Genomic DNA, 26,304 nt, shown 5'->3' on the forward strand with positions numbered 1-26,304 from the left:
TTTGGTGATTATCAAGATTTTATTAACGAAAACGTATAATGATAACTTATTTCTTCAAAATTTACTTGTAATGTCTTATAAATGTGAGAGGGCCAAAGTTTACATTTAAAGTTATCATGGAAAGGCACACTGGGAGCAGATAAGGCCAACCTACATGCTGTCACTCTCATATTAGAGATTTTATTATCCAAAATATTTACTATCTTACAACGCATTGTCTCGTGCTTCAACGTCAGAGCAAACAATGGTAGCCACTTAGCAGAATATCGATTTCGCCTCAAAGGGGCTTGCCTTAGAGATTCCATTTAAGAAAAATCCACGTTATATACAAAGTACGTAAATTCTGAAGGGACTAAACTATCCTCCTGGTCTTGGAGTTTCGACGGAGTAGGGCCTCAGTTGACTATGGTTCAAAATTAAGAAGTCTGTGTTAATTTAGTGCTAATCTTACTAAACCTAACAAAGCTACTCAGTCATGTTCATTTTTTCCTTTTAATATAGTTAGCAGTGCATTTCATAATGAAACTGGAATGGTGCATTCATAATTTCTTTCAATAATGGATGAAAGGATTTTGTATTTCAATCATAACTTTTGAAATTTTCAAATGCTAGTCCATTTTACTGAACTATAAATGATTTATAAAAGAAAAGAATAATTATGGGAAAAAAATCGATGACAACCCCATAAAGATCATCTCGAGTTCATTTGAATACTTTAAAGACCGTGATATTTCCTTGAACCTTGTAACTTGTTTTTTACTGTAAAGATCTAAGGAATAGCTCTACCATTTCCTTCCTCGTTACATTTCTCCGACTAGAATTTTAAATAGATTGCATAAAACGTACTAGCTGAGAAGGAAACTTATGAAACAATATATAACCTTGATACATAAGGAGTGACTTGGCAGTACTCGTGTTTAAAATGGAAAAACGAAAAAATATATCACGTTTCGTTTTCCACGTGCTAGATTAGTTTCAATTTGAAATGCCATATTTTGGAAGGCCACGTATTTCGTTTATTTTCATTAAATTCTGTGTCTTTAATTATTATACTAACACTATGGAATGATTTTTTTTGTTTGTTTTCTGGCATTTTACCACGATACTGTTTTTAAGCAATGTAAATTGTGAAATCATAAGAAACGCTTTGTAGTGCGGACGATTGGGAATTGCCAAATTTAATACGTAACACCTCTTGTAAGGTAGGTACTCACTAAGAAAAAAAGATTTTTAAAATTTTGATTCATTAAAAATTAATCGAAATTTTAATTCTTTTCCTTAGTTAATTAGGAGTATATACCTCACAAAAACTATTTTTACACCACTTAACATTTTTACAAAAATCAGCTTTTCAGTTATACTATTTTTTTAAAATTTTAATATATTTTTCAAAGTTAATTTTAAATAAGTTGTCGTCGCTTGCAGTGGGCACGATATATAATGATCTATCGGTTGTACTGATCAAAATAGCGGGAAACGAATATCCCGTGCAAAAAATCAATCGGTTATAGTAACCAATAATTCATTTATTGTGATTCCCATGTTTGTCATGAGTTCCAAATTTGATGTCCATTCAGTCGCATTCAAGAGAATGACCCTGAATCATTGAAAAGTTTGCAAGATGAAGTCTCATGAGGTCCTGCGATTTTGACATTATTTTTGTCATTTATTTTGACAAAGCAGATCTTATTTAGTAACTTCAAATAATTGTTATATTTTCCTTGCAAATGGTGCAAACGCTATATCAAACAATTTTTTTGCTCTTTGCACGCGGGATAGTGCTGACTCTAAGCAATTAGGTTTAGTTTAATTAGCGTCTCGTTTTAAAGCAACATTAGGGCTATATTGGGATGGACTTTATAACTTTGAAACGCGGTCAGATGACGAAGGCGACACCTGAGCTGGCACCACTCTCTCAAAATTTCCACCCGCTGGTGTGGTGTGGAAATTTGACCCTGACGGATTTAACGGGCACCAGGACCGTTAACATGATAATTCTTCGGTAGAATCTGATTAGTCTGTAACCTTTCGGTTCCGAAGCCGAAACCTTTCCACCAAGCCACCGCGGCTTTTAAACAATAAGGATTTCATCCTCTTACATTGGGCCGCGGTGGCCTGGTGGTAAGGTCTCGGCTTCGGAACCAGAGGGTTTCATTTTCGAGACCCGATTCTACCGAAGAACCGTCGTGTAAGGGGGTCTGCTGCATGTGAATTCCGTCATTCCAAACGTCCTCCCGCTGGTGTGGTGTAGTGTGGAGAGGGGGGTGCCAGCTCAGGTGTCGTCCTCGTCATCTGACAGAGGTTCAAAATGACGAGGTCCGTCCCAAAATAGCCCTAGTGTTGCTTCAAACGGGACGTTAATATAACTAAACTAAACTAAAAAAACTAAAAATCCTCTTACGTTGTGAAGCCGTTTTGTATGATACTTCTACGCATCATTTTATAATCCTCGTCCAACTTGTACTCAAAGTTAAATGGGGAAATGACTTTATTATTAAGATGTAATTGTTTGTTTCAGATCGCTTTTCCGATTTTATTCATCTCAAATTTAAAAATAAAGTCAATTATACGTGCTATAAACTATTAAATTGAATAAAAATGGATCTTAATGGTAAGGATGGTGTGTTGTCGTTAATGGTAAAGCATTTTATATAATTAAATATTTTTGGAAATAAAAAGGAATTTGGAAAGAATTTTAACCTTTTATCTTGTCTTGTATCAATTTGCTTATCTTGAGAAAAAAATAAGAAAACATTGAACATATTATAAGAAAAAAAAAAATAAGTAATGATATTACAGATCTTCCCTCTCGAGGTTACTGACATTCCTTTCAAGCACTGAAATATATTAGTTCCTTTCCGTACCCTCCCATTTTCACCAATTGATTCCTATTTAGTGGTTCCATTCTCCTGCCGAATTAGAACGATGTGGAAACCATATTTCGCCCCTCCGTCTTTGTTTTTACTGCTCCAGAAAACTCGGTTATTTAATCCCGGGGTCACGTGATTGTCGATCACCCTCTCAAATTGCATTTTTTACTCGAGGAGGGCGTCCTCACGTGATGAAGTGGATGGAAGGGGGGAAAAATGATTTCGAATGATAAAATGTTGGCTCAGATCTTTCGCCAAGAAGGAAAAAAAATCCCTAACTTTCCCTTTTTATCCCGCCCTAATGTTGAGCTCATTACTCGAAAACATAAGTCTGTCTTATCGGAAAAAAATTGTAGAAAGAAAACAAAGTTCTTTTTATTTTTACTGTAATAATCTTGACTGTCGTCTTTTACTTTAATTGCGACAAACATTATTTTTTGTTGCTATAAATTCTTTTGTATTGTACTGTTTTTTATTAAAAAATATCAAGCTATTAAAGAATTTAAAGAATTACAAATGTCCTCTCCCTTTTCTGTCAAAGCCATTAAAAAGGATGTCGATTTTATGGAATTTTGCTTAATGATGTTGAAAAAGCGAAATGTGTTTTTACTGCATTTAAGGTGAATTTGCATTTTTTTAACAAACATTTTCTAAATATAGCTTTCCCGTTACTCATTAATAAAAAGTAAAAACCGAAAAAAGTGTAAGTCCCATTATTCGGTTTTATTATTTTAAGATATGAATCAGGTTTTTTAAGATACAAAAAAAAAATTAATTTGATGAAATTTTTTATCTATGGGAACTATAATACACATGAAAACTAAAAGGAGCAAAATTTTCTTTTATATGATAAATCTTAAATCCGATTACTTATTCGATTCCAATATGTTACACCAAATCGGTGTAGTAATTTAATTTTTGATTTCCAAATTCGTGATGTAAGATTTCTGCTAAATTTTATTCAGCGAAACCATTGGCAGTTTATCTTGAAATTTGTTCACAATTATTTAATATATTTTAAATTTAAAAAATCATAATCACTAATCAGAAAAGATTATTTTTTTTATTAAATAACTAAATCATTGACAACAATTTTGTTTTAAAATTAGAATGATAATAAATGTCCAATTTATCTTATTAAATTTTGATGGATTTGAATTCTATTTTTTCCTCTTGGAATATTTGCTCACTCTGAGTCGTGATCAGATGACGAGACAGGCAAAAATGTCGTGATAAATAAATTAATAATGCCTATGTATATTTTTAAGAAATCTACATATGGATTATAGCGGCGTCTACTTATATGATGGACCAATGACAGTGACGTATTACCAGTTAGGCATATTAGGCAGCTGCCTAGGACCGTTTGGCGAAATTGGATTGAAAGTTGGGGGATTAAAGAACTTTATTTTCTATTTGTGAAAAAAGAGCTTTAGTTTCTATTTTTCAAAAAAGAAAATTCTATGTATTATGAGATATTATGATAATATTAATACTTTATCAAGTATAAGTGATCAATAAAAGATCAAAAATATATCAAAATAGATCAATAATAGATCAAAATAAAGTTAATACATATTCACAGAGGTATCAAAATAAAAATTATTTATCTGAAATAAACTGTTAACATGTAAAAAATAAGTTGAAAAAGGGAATGAAATGACCCTTTCTATTAAAAGAGGGGCATCAAAATAGCTACTCATCATCCACTAGATTTACCAGTAGCCTAAAGCTACCCAAATTTTATTGTTACTAGAGTGAGTGCTCAAATCTTATAATGCTTTTGTCTAAAAAATTACGAATATGTTGCAATATATCATGATACAATGCGTATGTGAATTACAATGAGTCCATTATGATTAGAATACACTTATAAGGAGAATAAAATATAATCTAGAATACTAGATAAGGTCTTTATATAAATCTAGAATACACTTATAAGGTCTTTATTCATTGGATTAGTGCCAAATTCACCTATTCGGTGTTTATTAATTGGAAGTGTGTGCCAAATTCACTTATGTGGTCTTTATTAACTGGGAGTGCGAGTTAAATTCGCTCATGAGCTTTTTACTAATTGAGAGAGAATTACCTCATGAGCCAAATTCGTTTATGAGGTCTTTATAAACTGGGAGTGTATGCCAAATTTCACTATTTTATAAATTATCGTCAAAAGAAGATCCCTGGAAAATAATTTTAAAAGAATTAATATTGTATTAGGGCTGAAATATAACACAGTTATTTTTCCTTTTGGGTTTAATTTAATCATAAATAGTAGATATGCCTTATTTGAAAATGTTGCTTATTACATTCACTCCTAATCATTTTATTTTCATGCAAAAATTTAATTCTGATTATTCGAACTTCAACGTTCTCGGAAACTGAGACCTTTGAAATTTAATTTGTGAATAAAGGAAATTCTTTCCCACTTATTGCATCAAATGTGAAATTTAATACATGTAGAAATATTTGGTTTTTTAATAATAAAAAATGTATTGTTAGGGGATAATCAATGTATTGTGAGGCGGTAAGGCAAACTCATAACCGTAAATAGGAATGCTCAGAAGAAAAAAAAGAACTGTTAGTAATATCAATACAGAATTAATATAATATGTGAGAAAAGATTTAACAATAACTTTGTATAAAAAGATTTTTTAAGCACTGTTTTCCAGAAATGTAAATCTACATTAAATCCATGAAAACAAATAAAAATATAAAAGATTATATTCAGAGAACCTATCCAAATAATAACAGATGTACTCTCAGAGTGAAAAAATGATTTTATCATACTTTCTAGATTTTTTAAAAATTTAAACTGACAGATCATATAGAACATTTTCTTTCCTTATTTATCCGCTATGTATAAAATACAGAAATTTACGAAAGAAATCTATGTGTAAGATGCGGTTATCAAACCCATCTCATTGTTATCATTGAAAATTAATTGACACAATGGAAATTCTGCATTTTAATTTAGTGTAAAAAAATCCATTTTGATGTGAATCTAAAAATTTTTAAATCTCAACAAATAATTACAAAAGAAATGATTTAGTTTCTAATTTTCTTACAATCCGCCAAAATGGAATGAAACAAAAACCATCTTACCTTGTAATTTACAAACAATTGGCATCTCTAAAATTATAAAAAATGCTATATTGTATCAAAGAACGTTAAAAATGTCTCTTTGTGTGTCTTTTTTTTTTAATAAAACTTCTTTGAAACTGAAAGGAAAATATAAACCTTGACTTTCAGCATAAGTAATTTTCGCTACTTATTAAAAAATGATATTTATAAATTCTGTTTATTAAATCAATAATATAATTACACTTTTAAATTAGAAATCTAATTGGGTATAAAATTAATTTTATGCTGATTCTATTAACTGCATAAATGACACGAAGCACATAATTTATCATTTCTGCCATAAGTTTAAAAAATAATGACTAGAAAAGTTTGATAATAAGAAAAAGTAATAATGAATATTTCATTTAATCGAAATACTCATTAATAGAAACTAGAAAGGAAAGCTAAAAAACTTTTGTGTTATTTAAAAAGGAAAGTTACTTTATAAAATGGAATATACCATATAACTTTTTTTTTAATTGAAAACTCATCTATTATTTAGTATGTAAAGAATTATACTTTCTGCAAGAGAAATGCCAATTCTTTTCTTTCGACATTTCTTTAATGCATACAACTTTCCTAATGATAGGAAAAAAATCATTCATATAAAATAAAAGTTATCAATAAAGAGGTTTATAATAAAAGATCTTTCCTTTACTTGAAAAAAGAGAAAAATTAATTTCCAAAATAATCCCTAAATCATAAAGAATAACGGCTTTTAAACTTGTCAAAAAGACTCTTCACTCAAAGTAACAGCCGGCACAATCAAACCCAACTATTTCAAAATTTAAAATTCACAAACAAATAAAATCCATTATCGCGTTCAAAGGTCTTTATGTTGTCTGCCCCTGGAACGCCATTAAGAAAAAAAAAACACTCTATTTTAGAGAGCCGACGACAAATGATCGCAGATAATCAATTACCGAGATCTCTAGGGAATTTGAAGAGGGAAAAATCTCTTTCGTGCGCCGGGTACGTAAACCAGGAAGCTAGCTTCATCACAAGAGAACCTCTCCTCACACAGAGAGAAAAGCAATGCGTTTTTGGAAAGGATCCAGTTAAGCCGCAGCATGTGGACCAACGATGAGGTAGGGCCCACGCCGGCGTTTTGATTCTTATTTATTGAAGCATCGGGGCGCTCGGGAACCTGTTGAAAACTAACATAGCTTAATGGAAGGTCGTTGTTTTTTCAAATAAATCTGCGTGTTTATTTATTTTTTCATTCAGAGGAAATGAAAAAAAAAATTAATTTTTGTGTCAGTACGGAGTTGGTGTTACTTCAGTAACGATTTTTGGATATAATGTCATAAAATGCGCTTTTTTTATTTGCTTCTACATTTTTTCGTTTAATTAAGTCTCCTTTGGATAAAATGTTATTTTTGTAACGCTTTTGTAATCATCCTAAAAGTTAAAGAATTTTATTCTTTTGCAATTTTGAAATGGAATAATTTTTTTTTTTATTTTCGTTATGATTATTATATAATATATATATATATATATATATATATATATATATATATATATATATATATATATATATATATATATATATATATATATATATATGTTTCATTAGTCAAAATATACTTCATAAAACTTTCATCATTTCAATATCGGCCTCAAAATCAAATAATTTTATTGTAATATTAAATAATAATAATTGTATTAATAAATAATAATAATAATATTTATTGCAATAATAAATAATAATCGATATATTTGCTTTAGTTTATATGCAAAACTATAGTTTTTTTAATTAAAAATAATTCTGAAGCTAATAAAACTTTGTCCCTGATTAGAGAAAAAAGCTACTCATTTATTTTTATGCTCAAAATTTTAAGAATTTTTTCCCCAAGAGCACAAATATTATAACTAGTTTCTTTTCTTCATTAATACAGATAGATTTATTTTCTTAACATTCATGCATGATATCAGTTTCTTTAAGATATTTTAAAATGAATTCAAGTATTACATTTGAAAAACAAGAAAAGGATGTTTTGTGAAAGAATATTTTTCTACATTTCAAAATCTGAAAAAAACTGCTAAGTTTAGGTTTTTTTTAAAAAAAGCTCAATTAATTGAATTTAATTTGTCGTATATTATTTATTCTGTAAATCTTTTAAAAATTAAACATTTCAATAAGTGTTTCAAAAAATAATGAATTTGAATTTTAGATTTTTCATGAAAAAAAAATGACTGTAAAAAAATGATTCAAAAAAAAAAAAATAGGTCGATGCCATTGTAAAAAGAAATTACAAGAAAATAAAAAAAAAAATTAAAAATATCTTATTATTTTGGCAATTTTTACTATGGATATTTTACTGAAAATTTATGAAGTTGGAAATCCCTTAGATAAGTGGGGTGAAATGAGTAAGTGAATGACTTTGTCTTTGATCTGCAAAAATTTCTGATTAATCAATGATTTTTCACTTTGCCTTTGAGAATAGTAACACTGATGAGGTCGAGTTATTACTATTTCGTTAAGAAGACGTAACATCTGTTGAAAAGGGTTCAGCTGTGGCCGGTGATGAACCTTAGAATTCTGATCTCATTTCCTGCTTTGATATCGTGACGACCATCATTTAAATGACCCCGGATACTTAAGCAAGGTGGATTAGCTCACATGGGGTTTTGATTTAGTATTACAAAAAGGAAAAGGGGTTTGTAAATAACATATTTAAATAATCACGATTTATCTGTTATATTACTATAGAGAATTTTAATGAGCAAATAAGTCCAATTTAAGAACAGATTAGGATTTAATGTTTTGAATTCATCCGAGTATCATCTGCTTATGCTAGTGTTTCGGATTAAAGATGGGAACACTGGTTCGTGTACTGTTCTTTTCATCTGAATACAAGAGCATATGGTCTATCACAATATATTCAACTTATAGTTTCCAAAACTTGTCCTTAATTTAACTAAATTATTATTGTAGAATCGGTATAAAAAGATAAACACTTTGAAAATATTATTGTCAAATTCCCTTGTAAAGAATATTTAATACCTAAAGCAGTTCATTTACACCCTTAAATTATTTTTAAAAGATTATGTATTGATACAATATATATTTTCCGTAAGTTTGTGCCAATATGCATTTTATTTAGTGTAAAATGTACTTTTTCTTGCTCGTGCATCTAGTGCTGCAAACATGCTGCTTTTCTGTCAATTGATATCTAAAAGGAGTGAAGGTTGCTGAAACCCTAACCTCTGTTCAGTCATCTGTTGATATCTCAAATCAACAAACATGTTAAATTGACAGTCAAACACGTGATCGCGATGTATTTTGACCGTTAAATACTCAATAAAATGAAGGGGAAAAAAGGAACTGAAGGAAAGAAATTAAAAAAATTGTAATTTCAAGAAATGATTCCATAAATTACGATGCTTAAATTATTTAATGCATTGAACGTAAAATCATATTGTATTGACTTCACTCTTTTTCTCATGATTTTATTTTTGAACAGGTCAAGGTCAAAACTCACATTTCGTTTCAATAAGAATCTGACTAGAAATAAAAATTTTGATATTTTTGAGAAAGATAATTTTACCTTGAAAACAATACGTTTCTGTGGGAAATAAACGATTTAATTCATTGAGCGTAAAATCATATTTTATTCATTTCACTGTTTTTCTAATGATCTATTTTTTGAGCAGGTCAAGGTCAAAATTCACATTTTTTTTTCAATGAGAATTTAACTCGAAATAAAAATTTTGATAATCATGAGAACGATGATGTCACTTTTTGAAATAAATACATTATTTAATTCATTGAATGAAAAATATATTTTTCATTCTGTCTTTCATGATTAAAATTTGAGCAGGTCAAGGTCAAAATTCACATTTTATTTCAATGAGAATTTAACTCGAAATAAAAATTTTGATAATTATGAAAACGATAATGTTACTTTTTGTAAGAATTGTATTATTTAATTCATTGAATTTTTATGAGAACAATAATGTTACTTTGAAAGCCATGTGTTTTGTGAGAAACAAGGAAATGAATGCGATTTTATCTGAAAGACAAAATACTAGTATTAAGCATGATATCAAGATTTAGATGACAATTTTCGCTCACTCTGATAAAGTGGTTTACGCATGATGTTCATTTCGCAATAATAAATGAGATGCGGATCGGTTGGTTGATTTAGAGTGTACAGCGAAAAGGACATTCTTTGGCCACATTACCATAACTAAACGAAATATTAAGCTGCAAAAAGTAGTGAAATAATATTTAAAAATTTCTTTTTTATCAAGAAGGAAGAAAACGAAACAAAGAGTAAAAGATCAAAAAAGTTGTTTTAACCCTTTAAAGGGCCATTTTTTTCTAGTCATATTATGTTAAAATATTTTTAGGCTTGAAATTAGAATAAAAGAAGTGATTCATTTAACTTATTAGATAAATTTAATTTGATTCATTAATTAATTTGGTTAATTAATACTTAAGTAACAAATCAAGATACGTCATTTTGTGTGAGATAAAGAAATGAAGCATCTAAGTTTCGGTCTTTCTAAAAAAATTTGTCAGAACTTATGCCAACCTACACAATTTCATACAAATATTGATACATTTGGTGGGAAGCATACTTCCTACGGCCCTAGAAAGGGTTAACTTACGAATAACATTAATGATTTTTAAACCTCTGAAAAACTAAACATGAGAGTGTCGATCAATCAGTGTAGATAAGTTCAGGTTAAAAAGTAACAAACATTGGATTTAAAAATGTGTTTCGTTGACATAGTGCATCTATGATGTGGACAAATGGAATCTGGTTCAATTAGCTGTTGATTACAGTGGGCAAATCTTGTGTACCTGATAAGAAGCTATCTCATCATATCTCATTGCTGTTAACGCCATTTGATCAATTCTTAACGACAAATATAATGTCTTTAATTTTGCTATTTACTTGCTGATCCCAATAACTTTATCATTATCTATTTATAATATTGATATATTTCTCAAGATTATAAGCTGTTATAAGAACATTTGAAAAGTGAATGACTTAATGATCGTCCCTGTCTTCCATTTGATTTATAATTGTACTTACAAGAGAGATAACCAATGGAATAATAGAGAGAAATAGCCCAAGATTTCATAGAAAACAGATAACTTTTATGATTCGATTTCAATATTCGCAAGACTTTCAAACAATCAGTTTGTATTGTACATTTTCTTTTTTGGAGCTTTGAAATCTGTTCTAAAGCACGGAAAACATGTGTTATCTGTACTTTAAAAATCGAGAAGAATAGATGAGAAGTGGAGAATCAGAAGATTAAACAGAGCACAGAGCTTTCTAAACTACAGCAAATGAAACTCGAAACGATAACTTGGATGTATCAGAACAGATGAAAGCAAAGTCAAATCGATGGTCTGCAAAATGTTGCTGAAGAATTGCGTTCAACGAGTTAGTTTAGAATGAGCCAAATAGATTTAAATATTTGAAATTCATGATCTTTCCAAAGAGGTAGGATATTGATTTGTTGAGAGATTGGATTGCGTTCGATGGATTAGATTAGAATGAACCAAATGGATTCAGATATTTGAAATTCAAGATTGTTCCTCTGCCGGATATTGATTTGTTGAAAGATTGGCACTGTGTGTAATTTAAAATCTATCATGAGGGTTATACATTTTTGTAGAAAAAGGTGATATGAACGATAGTTTTGTCTGTTATAAACGCCGCAAAAAGGGTCGAAGTTTCAAGCTATGAAATGACTGATTAATATCAGATAACATGATTGATTACAATAGCATTATGAAAGCATCTGAGTTTCATTTCCAGAGAAGATTCCTCTTAGTAATATGGTGAAAGCAATGTATTTCCAAGAAGCGCCACAAAAAGGGTTTGATATCAAAAAAACTTTTAAATGGGTGTTAGATATCAGATAATATTTATAAATAGTAGTATCAGGAAAGCATATGACGTTTGATTTCCAAGGAAGTCTCTTAACTGTCAACACAGTGGCTTATTTCCAACTAGGCAACTTCCTAGGGCCGCTGTTACAGATTTCTATTCCTCCAGATGGCGCTATTGAACGTCGTCTTATAATTGATGTAAGCCTTGTTTTATTTGTGTGGCAGTCAATGGAAGGTGCCGGAGTAGCTCAATAATTTACTAATGAAGCAAAATTACCGTACATATTGTATATAATTTCAAATAACTTTTGAAAATGAAAGATTGCAAAGGCAATCTGAAATTCTCGAGTCAATGAACCACATAAGCAACAGATAATGAAAGGGGGCCGTAGAAAGTCGTTTAAAAATCATTATAACCCTAGTTGCCAATTAAATTTATAAAAATTACAAATTATATGATTTATGAAATATAAAGATTGTGTTAGTAATTTATAAAGTAAATTTCTGATACCTATTAAATGCCATCACTAAGTTATTACAGAATTTATAAATACCATGCATCTAATTAAATAATACTGTGTACAGACATGAATGCTATTCGGTCATAAATCATCCTCCAATAAAATCATGTTCATTTTTAAAAGGTTACTTAAATAAAGATTTAACCTGAAATGAATAATAAACATGTTGATTTGATTTAAAATGAGTAGAGCTGTGAAATTAAATTGGCTAATATTTTTTTAATGTAGATTAGATTACGGAAGCATTTAGAGTACCGGTAAAAAATTGACAAGGAAATCAATGGTTCATCCCTTTTCATAGAAATTTATGATGGTATCTGAAATTATGATGGATTATGAAATTATGGTGAAAATTCTGATGGTATTAGAAAATTCAATTGATGATTTTGTTCGCTGGGTGCAATACTTAGAAGAATTCCTATAAAAAGCATATGTATATTCAGGAATATATATAAAGCTCTTTTTTAAAAAATCCCAAATTTTCACTCATGTATTTTACCTATAACATGCAGAGTTTTCTGCCAAATTATACAAAAATTATAGAATACGAAACAATATGCTAGTTTTATAAAAATTTAAAATAAATACTTTGAATATTTGAAAAAATTATAAGTAAGTTTTATTAATAATTTTTTAAATACGTATATGTGATGCATAGCATATTTTGTCTTTCATAATAGTAAAGCCGCATACAGAGTGATTGATATGAAAACTCCTTGCTGGATATCATTAAATTTAAAAATATAATTGTGTAGAGCATATTAATTTTCAGTTGCAAAAAGAAGCTGAACGATAATGATTTTTTTCACAGATGTCTTTTTAAATTCGAATTGTTCAAGTGATATTACTTACATATACCGCGTGAATACCACGGTGTGTTATGCAGTATATAATTCAAATTATAGTAAATTAGCTGTCATAAATAATAATAAAATTGTTATTATTTTATTCACATTATAAGTAAAAAGCATAAGAATTGCAACATCGATATTCCATTGTATTGTTAAAGGCATCCAAATATTTTTATGCTTTGCCTTATTCTGCAGCTGAATCTATTACTATTGTAATCACTTGATCCTGTCCGATCAAATAAAGGGTAGCGTTTATATACAATTTTCTTTATTTGCAGTCTTATTTATATAAAAACAACTCTTTATCATCTAATTTAAATGAATGAGGCTATTTACAACACGAAAATTAAACAAGAATAGTTCCCCGAACAACTTCGGTGAAAACAACTTCACAAAAACAGCTAACAGGCTGTTGGCGCTTCGGGCTACTACAGGGGTAGCTCTCAGAATCCATAGAATTTCTTTCGGGTGGAATTTTACTCAGAAGTCCGATTCACACGAAGCTTCTCTGACCTTTCCTCCTTTCTTTTCTTTTTAAATCTCGCATTTTATTTTTCTCTCAGACTCCACGTCTCATGTCCACGTTGGTACATCTGGGCTCCCTGATCTCAATCACCGTTCAGAACAAACCTGAATGGTCTCCCGTCGACCGTGGGAATGTCCCTTGATGATCCACCCTCCACAATGGGAAAAATGAAGATTGACATCTGGAGGGTTTGACACTCTCCCCTTTCGAAGACACGATTTATTTCCCTGGGAAGCGCACGTGTGGTTCCTTATCTGGATTCACGCTAATTGGCCAGATGACCGTACTTAAGAATTGAGAGGATAGGCTTAGCTCCCGTATTTCAATGCCATAGAGAAAACTTTAATATTTGAAGGTAACTTGAATGAGCTAAATATCAGTATAATATGTTTAGAGGCGTTGATTTCGGTTCACTGTCAGATATTTATTCAATGCTCCTTTTCCAATTCAGTAGCCCCATTCCAATCCTTCCCATCTCGGATATCACACTTCTAATAAAGTGAAACGTTTTGTGTAGCAGAAATATAATTTAAAAATTCCTCAGTTAATTTTGTGAATGAAAATATTTTGTTGGAATTGTTAATGAGATTTCAATAAATAGATTTCCAAAATTGAATATTTTAAAACGCTCGGTGTTTTTAACAATATTATAGAGGCATAAAAATCTCTTAAATAATTAAATTTTATTGAACGTCATCGGGTTTTTTTTTTGTTTTTTTTTTTGTATATGTGTCTGGGGCAAAATAAATTTCAGAATTTTCCAACATTAATCCTGTAAATGTTCAAAAAATCTTTTTTTTTTTCCTCCAAAATTTCTTTTTAAATAGATTACTAGCTAAAAGTTTCATTTTTATCATCAATTTTTTATTTAAGTTTTGTTTTCTTAAACAGAAAAATTAGTTATAAAAATGGATATCATTTTTTTTCTTTTTAATTTTTTTTTCTCTTTTTCTAACTTCCAAGGTTTCAAATCTTAAAATTTTAGGAAAGGTTTATTAAAATCCTCTTATTTTCACACATTTTTATTTAGCTTGACTTGTTCCATATTTGTAAAGACGAAAAATGATTTTTACCCATTTTTGAATTGCTAGATATTTAAAGGTGCACTCTTGTGTATTTTCGATGATAATACATCATTTTAATATTTTAAGAATTTAATTTACAGAAAATCGATTAATCAATGAAATTTTGACGCTACTCGCTGGTGAAGTTGGAAAAAAATTTATGTCAGGATGTTCTATTATTTATAAAAATTAAAAATTAAAATTTAAAGCATTTTAAATTAAAGACAGAAAACATAAAAAATAATTATAATTTAAATTTTTTTATTTACGGCTTATAAGAGAATGTTCATAAAAAAGTTCTTATTCTTCTCACCTGTTATTTTGTAACATACAGTATTTGTAATATATAAAAAAAATTTCCAAGAGAATAAGTAAAAGATGATAAGATTTAAATAGTGGTCTGGTCTTTGTTTTATTCAGTGCTAATACGTGTGTCTGCCACTGACAAAGACTTTTAAATGCAATTGTGTTTTTGTAAAATTTTTTGTTAAAAAATGAACAATTTTTTTTTCCTTCTTTACGTTTACCTATTGTCTAAAGATATCATAGTATAAAATCACTGGAGAAAAATATTTCGTGCTCTTTTCGTTCTTTTCTTGTGGCGTGGACTGACGTACCACATCGCTTCTTGCTTGTACATAAATTATGCCTCCCGGGATAGAATAAAACGAAGTTTAAAATTTTCAAATGTTTCTTCTCTCTATTCGGCCACGCAAATGTTTAAAAATGAAGTTTTACATATATATGTAATGATATCTCTTAATCTAATTTAAATCTTAATTAATTCCCCATTTTTATCTTAATTTAGCCCATATTTTCATTCTAAAATGTTCTCGTATTTCCTGATCCAAGTCCACCTTTTTTTATTTAATTAATTCTGCATACGTGCTCTACAAAACCGCTCGCTTTAGCAGTTTCACACGTTCGGGGTGAAGGGATAGATGTTAATGTTAACAACGTTCTTTGAAGGGTACCTAAATTTCTCTTTCTTAAATCTACATGTGCTAATGAAATCTATGTCAAAATCTCGTGGTAAAACTACTGAAGGAAAAAATTTTGATCTCTTCTGCTCTTGTGCCGCGATGTAGATTGACGTATCTCATACCTCTTTTTATCTGTATAAATTATATATATCCAATTTTTTCCCTTCAACCATTGATTGTTAATCCGGAGTTAACAGGTGCACTCACTCCCACCTCTGGCTTCGGAAAACAGTTTATTGCTCAACGGATCATCATTTTTCCTGCATACTTAGGCAGAAAAATTTACATATCTGGTTGAGCTCACTCATGTATCTTAAATATGGAGAGGGGGGGTGAAAAATTGCCAGACAAAAAAGATAATTCGCTTTTCTGCAGTGGTAGTGGTGTTGCTTTAGTCACATGGCAGGACATATCTTCAGCAAGGGCACAGGCCGGTGATGTTTATTTTGAAACTGACCTTAATATTCATGGTACTATTGATGAATATTAATTATTCAGATGCATTGAACGGCTTCGTGGCTAAGATGGAATGTTTTCTTATGATTCAGTTAATACATTTTTTACGGTGCTTTTCAACATTTTCACGAAGAAAGTCATTTCTAACTTAATAAATATAATTAATTAAATATTGTTTGTCTACATTGTACGCCAGTGCCATGAATTCATGAATAAAAAGAACAGATCTTTGAGCACTCTTAAAAACACCTGGCATTGAAACAAACAAACAAACAAAAAACTGCAGACAAATGAAAAAAAAAGTGTTCTTTTCAATGTCATCGATTGCATTCTGAGATGCTTCTTTTAGTTTTTTACAAAAATTTGGCAGTCCCACAAAGATTTGAAAGGGTAAAGTGCGTTAGGTGAAAATCATAACCATTGTAATCGCAGCAGAATGCGTACTTTTGTGGAAATCTGTTAACAAGGAATTATAAAGCCGCAACGAAATTATATTTGCACGCATTCTCTGCTAATGAAACGTGCAAATAATAATTGGCGCGGGTTCTTACATTACCCATTTAACAGGCTTGTTGTCACTAAGTGACCTTGGATCTAATTTTGGCATTGAAACGCGATGGCGTAATAGGAATCGTTCTGAGTGCGAAAGAAATACGTTGTTGTTAATTAGAAGTTATGTGTTAATTAGTTTAAGCAATTGCAAATAAAATGATGTTTTTAATTGACTTTACAAAGCTTCCAATATTTTATTTACAAAGCTTTTTATAATTTATTAAAAAGCTTTACAAAGCTTTTTATAACTTATTTAATTTTGCAAAATTTTATTAATTAATTTTTATACGAGACAAAGGCGTAATTTTGAATGAAATTTTTGAATTTGATTTTTTTTATTAATGACATTTATGTTTGTAATGATAATTCTGAAATTATTAATCTCCGTAATGAGGAAAACTTTAGTATTTTACTGATAAAATAATATTTTTTAATGATTTTACAGGATATAGTGACAGAATTTTTGTTTCTTAAAATTTGTAAATAAAAGAGACTTTGTTTCAATATATCTCTTGATTAATAGAGAAGATTTAATCTGAGATAATTAAATTGTCCACTAAAGAAATATTAAATTCATATATAGTTGTCAGCTAACATGTACGTGAATAAAGAATCAAAATATACAAAACTTTACAATAAATAATCACATAAAATATATATTGCGAAGTTAATTATATATTTTCAGATTTATCAACTTAATGACCGGAAATATTAAAATTTTATAAGAATGATCAGCGCTTTCATTTTGTTTTCATTGCGTTTTTAATTAAGAAAATTCTATTGGCAACAGTTAAGATAATATTTAATATTTCAATTATTTTATCAGTATTAACAAACGTTGAATATAAAATATATTTATAAAGTAAAAAGGAATTTTTGTATGAAATATCTTTGACCACTTCTCGATATAAGTTAAGTTTTATTATAAAACTGTATAACAGCATTCAATTGCAATTTGTTTTGAAATGTAAATTTAATGTCTCATTTAGATTCTAAAAAGGATTACAATTCATTTTAAACAATAACATTTTAAAAACTTGTATTACTATTTGTTTCCTTACAGTAGTAATAAGAAAACATTGAAATTATTTGACACATTAATGTCGTTTCAAAAAAATTAACATGCAAGACAGGAGATAAAAGAAAAGAGTGACTTGCCAAAAACATTTTATAAGGTAATTCGAGATTTTACACCCAGAATTTAAAGTTTATAATATTTTACTCTTACTTAATTTTGTTTTTATATTATTTTTTAAAAGTTATTGCTAACTGTTGCAACAATAATGTGCTAAAAAAATTATTTATTTATGTTGTATCAAGCTTTGATCAAATAAATTAAACGTATTGTTCGGTTTCAATTTTTCTGCAGCTGTAGCATACTAGTAATGGTGATAAATCAATTTCGAATAATTTTCTCTTGATGCAAATAAAAGATAAACGTATTTAATATCGTTACAACTCTTGAATGTGTAAAGGTAGTAATTAAACCTATGATAAGTAGTATTATACTGTACATTTAAAAATTTTAAAAATTACTAAAATTAGAGGAAAAAAGCAAGAAAATAAAATTAAAATGACTGAAATTTTTTTTTTAATTTTAAAGTGATATAAAAATTACTTTTGGGCGATAAATTGTTTCAAAGTTATTATGAAAAAAAAAAAGTTAGCATTTCGATTAAACTTAAATAAACTACTAACTAAACTACTACTAAAAACTAAAACTACATCAACTAAATTTAAATAAAAATTTGACGTCTCTATCTTGCGAACATCTATTATCCAAGTAATAACTACGGATAGAATTTTGGTTATTCTGCGTCCAATGGTCAGCTTTGTAAAACATTTTGAACGATTTTTGCATAATATATTTCGGAGTTAACAGATATTATAAAAACGTATAGACATTATCACGCTAAAATATTCAACGGGCGAAACTGGAGAAAAACAAAATATTTTTGCCTATTTGGCTTACTCTTTATTTTTATGTCCTCGTTACAGTCGCCAAAATTCGATCAACCTCGACATAAGCATTTACCATGTACAACTTAAGCTCACAATTTAATGAAAATAAGGAAGAAACGTACTTTATCTCTTCCGCTATCTCTTAGATAATTCTGTTGACACAATTTTAAGAATCTCTCCAGATGTTTATGTTACTTATCTGTTAGAAATTGAAGAGCCAAAGAAAGGACTCATTGCCAATATCAGGTGACAACTCAAAGCATCCTTAGAAGGTTAGGTTTCGAAGTTAAATATAGATTATGTCAAACTGTGATTGCTTATTTCTTTTAAAGTGGTTGTTATTTTGTGTTTGTAAATACTTCAGATTTTAATTTTGCTTTTTTCTAGACGAAGATTGTGATGAAATTCAGTGTAATAATAATATTGTGAGGGCTATCTTTCTTGAGGGTTTGAATCACAAATGGAAGTCTAACAGGATCAACAAATATGCATATGCGAGTCAAAAATTCAGATGTTTAGACGTCACGGATTAGACCGGAGACTACAAAACCTTGATTATTTGTTTCGGAATCTTTAAGTGTCCTGGATTTGTGTACAATTTTAGTGTAATTACCTGAATTGTTTCAAATTTTACTTATAAATAGTTAATGTTAAAAAATTAATTAATTTTTGAAAGAATAGACAGCAAAGATAGTTTACTTTTCATTTTTAGTTCTACCTATAGTCCAGTGTTTCCAAGTCTGTACGAAATGATAAAAACAAGTGATGACACAAACTTATTTATGAAAAAAATTAATGTCATAAGTAATTAAGATATTAAACTCATATTTATAATTCAAAAAGGATGATCATATTCTATATGTGGTAAAAAATAAAAAGAATTTTTTTTAACCCTTTAAAGGGAAATTTTTTTTCTAGTTATATTATGTTAAAATATTTTTAGGCTTGAAATTAGAATAAGAAAAGGGATTCATTTAGCTTATTAGATAAATTTAATTGGATTAATTAATTAATTTGGTTCATTAATAATTAAGTAACAAATCAAGACACATCATTTTGTCTGAGATAAAGAACTGAAGCATCTAAGTTTCTGAATTACTAAAAAAATCTGTCAGAACTTATGCCAACCTACATAATTTCATACAAAGATTGATAAATTTGGTGGGAAGCACACTTCCCACGGCCCTAGAAAGGGTTAAGTTAACATTTATTTGAAATTCAATCTAGTTATTTTTTTAAAAAAATTTTTGATCATGAACTAACAAATCTGGGAATTTTTTTACAACTCTGACCAAAAGTTTGAAAGATATTATTGCCTTGGGACGTTTGGTCATTTTGCAATCAATTCATTTAAAAAAAAAAAAGATTCATGAAATTAAACAATGCTTTAGTGACGTTTACAATTTATTATTTTTGCCGTATCTGCCAAGTGTAATAATATCTAGATTTCTGTAGACCATCAAATGAAATCACATCCACTTTCAATGGATATCGAAATAATTTTTAATTACTCTCTCGCAATATAGTTTCAAAACAGGAAACTTTTCACGTCCTCTTGCAAAATTAAAGTAAAAAGTTTTCAAAATTAATGTAAAAAGGTTGCAAAATTAAGGTTAAAAGGTTGCAAAATTGAGATAAAAAGTTTTAAAATTGAGATAAAAAGGTTGCAAAATTAAATTAAAGAACATTTTTAAAAAATTATTTCAAAAATTTCAATTTAATTTATTTTAATTTTTCTAACGTGACAAATTTATTTATAAGTAAAGAAACAGAACAATCTGAGACATTTCATTCAAATCTTGGATAAAATATGAGAAGGCGACTCCATTTTGTCACATGTAATTCTGTACAATTTGATCTTTTTATCAAAAGGGCAAAGATTTCACCATTGAAATCTAAATTGCAAATTATTCCACTATCTTATACAATCAATTTTTTCGAATACTATACAGTGGTGTATATAACTAACAAGCGTATTATGCTTGGAATTTCACCGACTTTCCTTTCAAGCGTAGAAGAACAAAAGGAAGCAACGCTTCTCTTTTCCTCCATAAATAAAAGATCAAATAATGGAGGAGGAAAACGTAATCTGAGACTTTCTCGTTTAAGGTCAAGGCAGAATTTCATACCAAGGCCATGTGCCTTTTTCTTAAGCATTTCTTTCCCCATTGTTTATAAACATTGCTCCCGCAGAACATTCGTCAAAAACGCATTCAGAAGAAAGTTCTAGTTTTCTCTTAATTTTTTTTAAAGTCTTGACACGTTTTCAGACATTCTACGCATTTCATCAAGCCGAAATTCATTCATTTAAATTTCTTATTCTCTTCTCTATTTTCCCCCGATTTATTAATAAATTATTATCTATTAAGTTCATCAATTTTTCTTATTACAACCACTTAATAAGCAATATCATTACCATGCCATTACTCTATTCACATGTTATGTTCGGAGGTTAAGAACCTTGAATTCAAGCACTCCTTGACACTCCAAATCAAATCGGTAATTCATCAAAAAATGTTTAAATCATTCAAAAATTTTAGTTAATATGGTATATGATCGCTGTGTAAATATCATTGAATAACAAGAATTTGGTTAAATGCAAGAAAATGCAGAGAATTCAAGAAAATAAATTCAAATATAATTTTTTATAAAAAAAATATATGATTGCACTTCTGTATAGACTATATGAACTTGGTACTTGAATTATTATTTGAATATTTTGCGCAATGAAATGGATAGTTTGCATAGACTTTTAAATAGAAAATCACTAATTCTTTATGACTTAACATCTAAAAGATTGCTTTAGGAAAATTTTATTTCTTAAAAACATAAAACGTCAAAAATTAAATAAACTCACTTATCAGGTCACTAATTGATAATATTTTTTCTTCTCTGTTCACTTGCTCAATATTGAAATAATTGCGTACGCTGAATAAGTTTAAATAGATAGATTTAACAGATAGCATAATTTTTTTATTCAGTATACTTGTTATTGATTTCTTTTATTAAAATAAATATGATTCAAATTTCAAAAAATTAGTAATTTTCACACATTTCTTTAAACCTTTTATTTGTAAACAATAATACAAATACATATTTCTTGCTTTGTAAATATAGAACACAATTCTTGATCATTTCCACTTTGAAATAATCACAAAAGAAAAACTACTGGACCACACGTTATCAAATTTGGTAATAATCTAAAAGTGGTCATAGAAATTTCTTTTCTGCAAAAAAAAAAAAAAAAAAAAAGTTAAAAACTCACCACCAGGGGGAAATGGCGCTGTAAAAATATTGTTAAGCAAAATAGGTCATGAAGACACTGATTTAAAACGCGTTTAATCGTTTCTGAAACGTTTACAAAGCATGTTACCTCAAAAGCATTGTTGATGATGTTGTTGTGCCCGCGTTACAGCGGAAAGGAGGGGGGGGGGGCGGCAGTAGCTTCTGAGACTAAGGACCCCTGCGCATCCGTGGACAGAAGCTTCTAGCTCATATGAAGATGACACACACACTCGCTTGCACAACCCCTTTTTACAGGGGGGAAGCATACATAGATAGACTTTTTACAGGACATAGATAGACGCATGGGGAAAAACAACCACACCCGAACCCGGGACGTTCCGGGTGAAGACGAGTTTTCACTAGGCCAGGATGCCGGCAAAAAGCACTGTTAATGATGATAATCCAAACAATTTAGCGGAACTGAAAGATGCGATACATCGACATATGCGTAACATTCCTTCTGATAGGTTAAGAGCTACTGTTGAGAATGCAGTAATGCGATTTAACTTGCTTTTAGAAAATAGTGGAAGCCACATTGAATATTTTTTGTAACACATTTCAGAAACGATGACCGCTGCTTTTATGTCCTATTTTGTTTAACAATATTGCATACAGCGCCATTTCCACCCTGGTGGTGAGGTTTGGATTTCGTGTGTGCGTGGGAAAGAAATTTCCATGACGTTCTTTAAACTATTAGCAAGTTTGATAACATTTGTTAAAAATCATTTATTCATGTAGTTTTCCTTTTATGGCCATTTCAAAGTGGAACTTTAATTATAACCACCCTATATTATGATGTTAATTGAAATGCTGATAAAAATACACGCTGACAAAAATTCAAATAAAAAGAAATCTTTTAAGTAAAACACAAAAAAAAAATTACCTTTGTACTTTTCAGAATCTGAAATTTACATTTTTACGTTTTGTATTTTCGATTTCGTTTATCTTTCTCATCAATTTGTCTATTCTGTTGTTGCTGCTTCAGGCAATCTTTACGCTTACACTGACTTACTGGATGACAAGAGATATTTAGATTTCGCAAAATAAAAGAAAAAATTCGCCACTGGATTGCAAAAAAAAAAAAAAAAAAAAAGTGTGAGAGAGAGATTTAGTTTTTTTTCCCCCTAGCAAAAACAACTAAAAAAACAGTTAGTCACTAGATGGCAAAAAGAAATATTTAGGTTTTTGGCAACGAAGATATTATTTGCTTGATAGCAAAGCTTCGTAAATATACCATGCCAGATTTGTTTTTTCTTGTAGTGTTTCTGTGAGGTGTTTGTTATCTAAGAAAGAAATATTCCTTTAAGGCCCGGTTCTTCAATTTGTTCACAGACTGGAGTGTGTGTTAACCGACCACTTTTTGTATTTTACAATCATAATTAAATCGCAAATTCTGTTAGTACACATTCTGCTTTATGTTAAAAATCATTTCATTCTAAATTCAGAATAATTATTTTTTAATCAATTTTTTAACTAAAGACTTTTAAATTAAATTTTTAATTAACTGTTAAATTTTTAAGTATATTGAATGAAAATTTAAAAACGAACCATTTCAAAATATGCTGTTTCACATGTTAAATGAAATTGACAAATATTGTAGAATTATTTAACACAGGCTTCAAAACAAAATTGTGAATTCAAAGTTTGATATCATAAATTTTTCCGATATAGAAAACAGTTTAAAATTGTTACCGTAATTATAAAGCAACATAAATAATATGTGTAAATAAATGTATAAATGTGTAATAAATGTATAAATAATTCTCATAAAAGAAGCTTTATTTTTGATTATTTGCTTATTTATTTTTGTTTGAAACTGCATCAAGTCCGTTATTTAAAGAAAAAGATATAAGTAAAATATAACATTTTTTTTATTTATAAAATTGGTTTTATCTATATATTTGAAATAATAAGGTCTCTTTAATTCATTATCATTGTTAACTTCCTTATTTCTCAACACTTTAATTAAGGTTTACTCAATAAAATAGATTCCATGCAGAAAATTTAAGAAAATCGAAAAACAAACTATTAAATGAAAATAGTTCTAAATTTGTCGTCATATTTCCTACATACCATCAAAATACAAATGCATTCGAAAAGCGAATATTTCGAATGAAATTTTACAAGATTATATATTCACTAGCAGTATCCGCACAGCGTTGCCTGTGGCATAACACCCAAGAGGAAAAATTAGCTTTAAACTTAAGTCTAGCCTCCACCCGATATGATATGGGAATGTCACGCGGGATCAGAAAGATGTTTAGAAATCATAAAAAAATAACTACAAAACAATTTTTATAGCAATATTCAGAAATATTTAGGGCTAAGCTTTCCTATATAGTCATTTGATGCCTTGCGAGGTTGGCAATTTTTCGGTGGCGTTTGTGTTTGGGGTTTGGGCCGCCATTTTTTTATGTTACTGTATGCTGCTGTATTTCGATCTTTCCTGTCCATTTCCCTTGATTTTTTCCTGCTGCACATACTTCTTCTGCTTACTTTCATTATTTTCGATTAATTTTTTTCATTCATTTCATTTTACTGCATTTATTAACTTTTTTTCTTCTATATTTCCGTTAATTTGTTGCAGCGTTCTTCGGAACCTTTAGATTGGAAACGCTATTGCTGGCGTTCGCGCCACATTCAGTCATTTCGCTAAAATTTGGCGATAAACTATTTTTGGGTGAAAATGACTATATATCAATGCTGTTCCATATTTAGACTGTTAAAATGATTTCAATTTACCCTTGTACACAACACATGCCTTTTGATTCCTCTTTCCATTTTAAAGCTGGACTAAGCTTTAATATACAGTCATTTTGTGCCTTGCGAGGTTGGCAATTTTTCGGTGGCACTTTTGCTACCGATACCCTATTGCTGCCGTTCTCGCCACATTCGGCCATTTCGCTAACATTTGGAGATAAAATATTTTTTGATGAAACGACTGTATATCAAAGCTGTTCCTAAAGCTGAACAATATGGACAGACTATAGACATTGTTCCTATTGAAACCGAGGCATCATTTCTGTAATTCACACATGGATCGAAATTAGAGCGGTGTACTCCTTTTCGGACCAAATATCAGGGATGTTTGTTCTTTCACTTCTTCCCCTGTGTCTCAAATTTAAATGTCTTTCTCTTTCAGCAAACATGCGAGATTCATTCTGTCTCTGTAATTGAATTGCAGTGCGATTTAAAGAGAGACGGTTACTTCGCTCAGCAGAAAACTATCCTTTGAAGAAAGTGTGGACATTTTTTCTCTGATATTCGCTAACTTAACGTTTCTTTCCTCTACATTTTCATTATCGCGCAATAAACGAAGCGTTTTGGCATTTAAAGTGCTCCGGCCAAGGTTGAATTTCCTTCTTTTGGGGATGATGGGATTTAAAACGCTGTTTAAAATCAGATTTAAAGAAAGAAATGTATCGCATATGAATACCACAGCTCTTGCTACTTGCACATACGAAGTTTCAGATTTCCGCTCATGCAAGAATAATTGCAAAGCACAGATACTGCTGCTTTACGCATGCGCGAATCTTAGTAGGAAAATAATTAAAATCGCAATTATAAAACTCCTTTTTTTATTTCAATATGAATATATACTAAAACCTTCCCCAATAAATGCCCTACAAAATGGTACAAATATCTCCAAAATTAGTTTAGTATTTCTTGAGTTTTCTGGGTTTAAACATACAGACACTTTCAGGAGACTTCATTTTATACTATGTATAGATAACATGCAAGGCTCATAAGAATTACTTTTTCCTGAAATGTAATTCGGTGTCTAAAAATATATTATAATTCTTAAAGCTTGTAAATTTGCTTTCTTATTGCATTGACTCATTTTTTATTAAAGAGGTAACCAAAATTTTTTATGAAACATTCCAACATTTTGAAGCATAATTACTACATAAAAAATTAAGACAATTTCTTTCAATTATAACTCTTCATTGCATACATGTTTTTAATTACAGAAGTAAACAAAGTTATTTATAAAACTTTCCAAAATTATAAAACATAATTTTTACATAAAAAATTTATACAATTCCTCTTTTTAGATAAAATCTCAAGTTTTAGATGAAATAGCAGATGGAGAGAATAGCACAATGAACAAAACACATGTACGACTTCTAAAATGGTACAAATTGCATCTGAATCAAAATTTGGAATTTAAAATTACTTTACAAGGAATCCATCAAGATCAAATTACGTATAAATAGTTTTGTAGAATCTGTTCGTGTGTTATAATCTCGGTGAATC

General features: G+C 29.3%; 1 protein-coding gene across 3 annotated transcripts in view; it reads left to right on the top strand.

Moving 5' to 3' along the window:
• The window catches only part of LOC129980857 (endothelin-converting enzyme homolog), a 145,352-nt gene that overhangs the window by 47,295 nt on the left and 71,753 nt on the right, over positions 1-26,304 (top strand). Inside the window, exon 1 of one of the 3 annotated variants that reach the window (XM_056091287.1) lies at positions 6,949-7,078. The exons of the other annotated variants lie outside the window; for them this stretch is intronic. Within the exon in view, the coding sequence (XP_055947262.1) occupies positions 7,061-7,078 (18 nt within the window). The 5' untranslated portion in view covers positions 6,949-7,060. Of the gene's footprint in view, positions 1-6,948; positions 7,079-26,304 lie in introns of those variants that run through there. 3 annotated transcript variants of the gene reach the window in all.

This window comes from Argiope bruennichi, chromosome 8 (genome assembly GCF_947563725.1).
Source record: "Argiope bruennichi chromosome 8, qqArgBrue1.1, whole genome shotgun sequence".
In the NCBI taxonomy this organism is placed as follows: Eukaryota; Metazoa; Arthropoda; class Arachnida; order Araneae; family Araneidae; genus Argiope; species Argiope bruennichi.